The 7,465-nt window shown below is 42.3% G+C and overlaps 1 protein-coding gene across 1 annotated transcript in view; it reads right to left on the bottom strand.

Moving 5' to 3' along the window:
• Positions 1-7,465, bottom strand: part of PCOLCE2 (procollagen C-endopeptidase enhancer 2) — a 45,392-nt gene that overhangs the window by 20,042 nt on the left and 17,885 nt on the right. The window contains exons 3-5 of the mRNA XM_006027283.1: positions 7,198-7,453; positions 4,992-5,116; positions 1,294-1,430 (exon numbers count right to left, since the gene is read on the bottom strand). Coding sequence (XP_006027345.1) covers positions 1,294-1,430; positions 4,992-5,116; positions 7,198-7,453 — 518 coding nt within the window. The remainder of the gene's footprint in view (positions 1-1,293; positions 1,431-4,991; positions 5,117-7,197; positions 7,454-7,465) is intronic.

Below are 7,465 nucleotides of genomic sequence, written 5' to 3'. Positions count from 1 at the left end.
CCCCCCCCCCCGTGCCCCCTGCGCGCCCCCTGCCACATGGCATGGGTGCAGCGTGTCTCAGAAGGATGCCGCGCACTGTCAGGGAGGTGGGGCTGCTGGGGTGGAGCACTACCAGGCTCCAGCTGGATGCTGGAGTTGCCCCAGCTCCCAGACAGTGCGCGGTGCCCTGCTGAGCTGTGCTGCACCTGCGCGATGCGACAGCTGCCACGCAGGTGCCAGGCAGGGGGGAAGTGATCCCTGCTGCTCCCCACTGCCCCATGTTGCGCAGAGGGACTCTCTCATGAGCCCTCACAGGCCCCAATCACTGCTGCCAGAGCCGGTGAGTGCGGAGCTTTTTTTAAATTTTTTTTTTTTAAGTGTCGGGAGGCTTTGCCGGGCGGGGGATGGAGCCAGGCAGGGCAGCCATGGGGGCTTCTCCTGTGGCTCCTCTAGCTGTGCCTGCCTGCCCCAGTGTGGGGAGCTGCAGGCCCTCTGTCTTGCTGCTGCTTTCCCAGCCGGCGTGAAGGGGCACAACGTAGGTGTGTCTCACTCCCGGCAGTAGCAGGGCATAGCCCCCGCTCCCAGCACTGCCGCACCCACATCAGCACTGTCACTGCTTGCCAGCTGGTGCAGAAGACACAGGATGTGGGTGGCAGAGCCCCATCTCCCAGTGCTGCCATACCTGCATTCCGCACCCCCTTGCCCCCCTCTTCGAGGAGCATGCCCCCCCGCCCCAGCTGGGCAGCTTGTCCCAGCCCCAATCCCTTACTTCCCCATTCCCCTTCTCTCCCCCCTCCCCTAACCCCAACAGACTTACCAGTTGGAGGCAGCTGTTAGTCTATGGCCGAATTTCCGAATCAGCCGAATCTTTTCCAAAATTTTTGCTTCAAATCGATTTGGAGCTTTTACTTGGTTTCCTGATTCGATTCAGATTTGGAGATTCAGTCCCCGAATTGGGCTGAATCCTCTCCAAACTGAGTCAGCTACCAAAGCTTTGCACAGCCCTACTAACTGGCACTATGACTCATAGTGTTGTGCTTATTACCCGGCCCAGCTTCATGGTTTCTGGGTCAAAAAGTAGAGCGCAGAAGTAATGCTGGGCAGTGGTAAGTTTGGGGTCTAGTTATTTTCCCATAATATAGGCATCTCAAAGTCTAACTCTTCCAACAGACTATTTGCAGAGCATCTAAGACAATAAATTATGCCAATCATATCAATTTGATGTAGAAAATAGTTTCAAAAGAAAAGTATAGTAGGGAGTTAACAAAAGGACATACAGTTGTTTCCCTGTCAATAATCCAATAAATTACTCACGCAGGTGGACTGTCTCCACAATATTTCCCAATTCTTTTAGCATCGTTGATTTCCCCACCATTAAACACTGCCACAAAGTCATATCTGCAGTAATTATCTCTCTCCACATCAAACTTCTCAAATTTTAACTCTATCACCTGCAGAAAAAGCATAAGTATCTAATCAAAGTTGTATGTAGGTTTATTAGTGTTTAATATGCTAAGTAACATCATTTCATAATTAAGGATTATTTCATTCATTTTGCCTTCAGTAAAGGAAAATTCCTTAATCACTTAACTGTTTGCTTGAATAAGAAGAGATCTTCAAAATATAGCTTAAATTTATTTTGTAGACAAAAACATGCAATTAAATGAAATATATTGGTGATGTGTTTATGAAAGTATTTTCAAATAATGATCTTACTTGATGTATAGTCTGTAAGAGATTGGATAAAAAATTAACATCCAATGTTTGGGTCTTGCACTTGTCATACATGCCTCCAAAGTAAACACAACTTCAAGCTGGGACTATATTTCAAATAACAGGATCAAAAATTTTCAGTCATTTACTTGCATGCTTATATGCTTAAAAGAAAAAGTAAGGAGGTCCAATTCAGCTCAAAGTCAACAGTCTTTTTCCACTGCTTTCAGCAGAATTTAAAAATGACCAGCAATTAATAACTGCAACTGCTGTGAGCTTCTAAGATAATGAAAATAGAGAATGGGAACAACAAAAATGTTATTGTTAAAAAAAATGATTAAACAGTAAGAAAACAGGACTTGACAAGAAGGGAAAAGGTCAATGTAAAATAATATAAGGCATTATTTGCCAGTAAAAACTGTTTACTTTAGAATCTGGTCACTATAAGCCTTTGGAATTGAAATGGAGATAGAAAAGCAAACACTTACAAAGTTTTTAAAAAGTTATACATTATAATGATAAATATAAGACAGTATTTGGTTCTTAAATTTAATTTTAACAGTCCTCCAGTTTTTTCTATGTACCTGAATTTTAGAGGATGGGATATTCAGATTCAAGTTGATCATACAAACCCATCTTTTTTCAAACAGTACCAAATCAGACCAGTGTGCCAAATCTCTAACATTTTATGATTGAATGCACACATTATCAGTAGAATACTTTTGTTTCCTTTCATGGGTGCGTGTCTCCACCTAAGGGACCATTAACTTTCTCCTTTTTGAAGCTGGAAGCCAAAATGGGGAATATGTAGGGTTAGTAGGAAACAAACAAGCTGAAAGGTATGTGGCTTAGTGAGATGGATGCTGCACTGGTAGGGAGCAGACCCTAGTTCCCAATGGGGTAGAAACTTCCCTACTGTGTTTAACCCAATGAATATTAAATGTGTGGTGATGTTTCAAGAGAAGGGCTGGAAAAGGAACTGGATAATCTCTAATTTGGTGCCTAGTAGTTATGGCACTGTGCTGGGAACTCAGAGGGCCAGGTTTCCTGATTCCTGGATAAGTGCCCTAACCACTCAGATATTGGGGCTAAAATGTGGGAGGGTCTTCCTCCTGGTTTTTCCCAAAACTTATGCTGAAGTGTATGCATATGAAGTCATGTGCCTGCCCAGCCAGAGCACAACCTACTGAGCATTCATAGTTTGGTAGGACCAGGTTTTCTTACTATTTAATCTTTTTTTTTTCTAACAGTAACATTTTTGTTGTTCCTATGGATACACTAGAAATAGCTGATTCACTTCATTTGGTGACATTTGTGCAAAAATGTGCACCAGCACAACAGATCAACTTCACTAGGCAAAACATACATCACTCACTGTCCTGCCCATTGATCTTGTGGGACAACAGGCGACATGTTTCCACTGCCAGAGACATTCCCCCAGCAATCTCCAGGGTGTATCTGTGGAAGTGGGGAAAGCCGGTGTTCCCCACATCCAGGGGCCCATCACAGAAATTCCTGGAGGTGTCTCTCTGAAGTGGGGAAAGCTGGGCAGGTGCTCCCAAGGATTGAGGGACCTGATCCTGCATAGCAATTCCTGGGATGCACAGGACCCAGCCCCTCAAGCCTAGAGGGTGCCTGCCTGGGATGCAGGCAGCTCTGGGTTGCCCATACTCTCCCACCATAAGGCAAATAGACATCTGTTGCAATAAAGTGGCACAAATTATTAGCACCTTTTATTGGGACCACATTTATTGTCTGTGGGCATCTATTTACTTTTGCTACTGGTGGCAAAAAGACAACAAAGGACTACGCCTGTTTCCACTCTTACACATCCACTCTGCATGCAGAACAAGATCACAAACTATGATTAAGCACTAAAAATAGCAGCTACATGGCTGGAAAACTGCCATTTGGGCATGTATAGTGAAACAGGATTCTGCCCCTTAATGTTTAAACCAAAATAAAAATAAAAACTTGAATCAACAGTCTGCTCAAGAGCTCCTGAGTAACTCAAAAGCTCTGCTGTTCTGACAGAATTATTATTACAGAGCAGAGGCTTAAAACCATTTATGAACAGCAGATCTCAAAAGTACAAAAGATAACTATTACATTTTTCAGGCTAACAGTCCTGTCCCAAATCTTCACTACAGGCTTGATAAAAGTTTTCAGGCATGCATGAAGATATGTAGGAAGAACCAATGTAATTTGCCATTTACATTCCCATTGTTAATAATCACTGCCTGTCCACAGGATTGTGAAATGACTTGTGTATTGATAAATGCAGGAAACACTAAGCTCCATCTTAAAATCCAGAAAAACATCTTGATAAATGGAAATGAATTAAAGATCTAAAGAATACATTTATCTGGGAAAGCCTTTTCATCTGAAGGATTACAGGCATGAGCAGGGGATTTAAGAGGAAAGTCAGAGTGCCACATAAAAAGAATTTAGAAAGCTGAACATAGTTATGAAAAGCAACGTACCAAACCTGCTTGAAGATAAAGGTATTCAATCATTGTGTACTTCCTGCCATGATACAGTTTCTGGAGCAGAAACCTGGGCAACAACAAAAAGATGAAGCTAAACTGAGACCCACCCAACAGAACAAGACATGATGTGTTCCATGAGTAGCATCGGGTGACAGAGACAAATCCCAAATCAGTCAAAAGCAGCTTGGGTCCTAATAAAGCCACTAATACAGTGGCAAGGCATACAATGAGGGCAGCGCATGGATTTTTCCAAGCACATGATGGAAACTTCAGACTATTAAATCATACGCTGTTTGAAATTTATGGTGGAAACTCCTAAGTATGACGAATTCCAGTGCATATTACATGCAGACAAGCAGGGTAATTATTAAAATGATGTCTGTGCTTTTTAATGGACATTTAAAAATTCTGCATGGATGTTTTGATAAAGAATATACCACAGACCCTACACATTTGGTCAAACTTCAAGATGGTGTTCTTCTTAAACAGATCACTTGTACTAAAAACTTTGATCTAAATACCATTAGATATCTGTTCATTAACAAAAATACCCTTCCAAAACCACTTCTAAAAGTCTGACTGGGTGCCCAAAAGTTATAGAAAGTATCATATGGGGAAATAACATTCTGAGTTAGAGGAAGTACACAATAAGAAATGGAAAAGGCTGAAAATAATGTCAGAAGAACAGAACAGTGAAACATGCAGGAAAACTGTACAACACATGAAGAAAAAGTGCATATGAATGGAAATGCACTCTCTCAAAACACATGAATATTTCCAGGTAATTTGGTATCTTTGAATGTAACTCACCTGATTCTTTGGGGCTACAATATGCCAAGAGCAAGTCACTCCTGCTGGATAATCTCGATCAGGCCAGTTGGGAGTTTGAAAAGACCCAGAAGACTTGTCTAGTCGTCCCCCACAGTACTGGTCCCCTAATAATATAAAACAGACCAACAGCACAGGGAAGGTATGTAACACATTTTATACAACTGTTTTCCTAGGGCCAAGTCCCAGCTCTTATGTATATCCCTAGTAACCAAACTTTTATGTGAAGGGGTTCTCTGCTAGGACCCAGAGAATACTCACAGCTCTTGGTTATCCCTGTGTGTGTGTTAAGCAAAAGGTTCTCCTGAGGCAGTGAGCATCAGAAGAGCACTCAGTGGGTGTCTACATGTGTATTTACACACACCTAAACTTAATGCACCTTTGTTTAAGGCATATTAAGGTGATTTAGGCATGAGTTTACAAGTGGACGTACTGATGCACATTAAGGCGCATTAAATTTAGGCACAAATAGCTAAGCGGCATTATCACACATGCAGACGCGTTAATGTACATTAACACAGTGTCTATCCATTGGTGCACATTGTGTTAATACACATTAGTGCGTCTACACATGCTACACATGCTAATGCCACTTAGCTATTCACACCTATATTTGATACTTGCTTTACGCAGGTATCAAATTTAGGCTCACATAACCTTAAATCACCATTTTTAAGGTGCATTAAGGGTGCACACATGTAGACACGCGCTCTTAATGCGTCTTAAAAAATGGTGATTTTAGGTTAAGCCTACTTAAGAGACACATGTAGATGCACCCAGTGACAGCTCTTTCAGAAGCCTCTGGAGTTGTGGTCATGATGCATACCCTGATGCTTTCTCTCCTAGACAAGGGAGTTTGGATAGCAAAAGGCTACTTCATGCTTCATCAGAGTAACACATCATAAGGTGAAAGGGGTTTTAGAGACCACTTCTGTAGTCTTCCTATCTTATTTAGCATAATCCTGCTAGTTCCATCGTATTTAGGGCTTTCTGTCAATGGAGCAAGTCTTTGCAAATGATTGATTTGGAAACCATTAATCCCTAGCCTGTCTTGTCTATCTACTTTGGAGAGACTACATATCCTACACTGTCATTTTTCTGCAAACTTCATGTTAGTATTAGATGAATAGGTTTGATTTCTTGTTTTCTCCCTCAGTCTAGTTTTCATGTGTAGTCTAAGAATATATTTTCTTGGTAAACAGAGACGGAAGAAGAGCTAAGGAACTCTTCATGAATGGCACGTGCCCCCAGCAGCTGAGTGGGGCACGATTGTGCTGGTGGCGGCAGGAGCGCAGCACCAGGACCATGGCAGAGGTGAGCAGGGAGCTCCCGCAGATGCTGCTGGCAATGTCAGCGGCGGGGGTGGGGAGCAGCAACCACCCTCAGGCGCCGCCAGCAGCAGCGGTCAGCGGGGATTGCTGACCACCTGCAGACGCTGCTGACGGTGTCAGTGGTGGGGTGGTGAGTGGCGACCACCCAAAGGCGCCACCCCTTTTTGCAGGGAGTGCACAGGAACCTATCTTAAAAAAACTGGGTTTTTGTTTTTGTCACTCTAGGTATACAGCTCTACAAACAACAACACAAAGCAAAAGGATTTCTGCTTCCTGCTAACTGTCTGTGTGCATGATAAATGGAAACAAAATTGCAACCATTTAGCCTTCAATGGGTTAAAAAAGAAATCAAATTACAGCAGGTTAAAAAAGGAATAGGGACTTATATGGGAGCTACTGGTGTATTATAACACCCTATGCCCCTACACCCTTCTACTCCAGGACAAATAGGGTTATTTTGTTTTATTTTTTGTTTTGTTTTTGTGGTGTTGGGTTGTTGTTTTGTTTGGGTTTTTTTTGGGGGGGGGGCGGGAATGTACAGGGATTTTATCTAAACTGACACTTTCTAGAAGCCTTTTTTCTTAGAAACATTTTCCCCCTATTTTCACTCAGACCTTAGTCCAGGGCATACTATTCCTACACCCAAAATAATTAAATTTATCACTTATGTATGTAATCCTTGTCTATAATAAGTGAGACCTTTATTTCTGTGCCAAGGATACACTATTTATCTTCCAAAACATTGGCAAATCTAATTTTGATATACAAATACAGTACTTCTGCCCTCATAGTTTTAACCATTAATGTAGCTCTGTGTAGTTATAGTGGTCTTTAAAATTTATATAGCTATAAATTACCTCTTTCATGTGGTTCTGCTGCAGAAAACATGGCAATGTATCCATTTCCAGCTGTATTGGCGTCTGAAATCATTTGCACCAACATCTTATTGCCACTGGCAACAAGGGCACCTGGTTTGAAAGTACCACAGAACCTGCCAAGACGCTGTCCATTGGCATGGCCGTTATACACATCTACAAAGTCATATCTGCACAGATTGTCACTTTCCAAGTCGATGTACCTAAAAGAAAGAACTACCACCTTTCCTTCAGGGACCTATAGGGGGAA

The sequence above is a fragment of the Alligator sinensis genome, unplaced genomic scaffold (assembly GCF_000455745.1).
Source record: "Alligator sinensis unplaced genomic scaffold, ASM45574v1 scaffold846_1, whole genome shotgun sequence".
Lineage (NCBI taxonomy): Eukaryota > Metazoa > Chordata > Crocodylia > Alligatoridae > Alligator > Alligator sinensis.
Note: the sequence above shows the minus strand (reverse complement) of the source record. Positions and strands in the feature narration are given on the sequence as shown.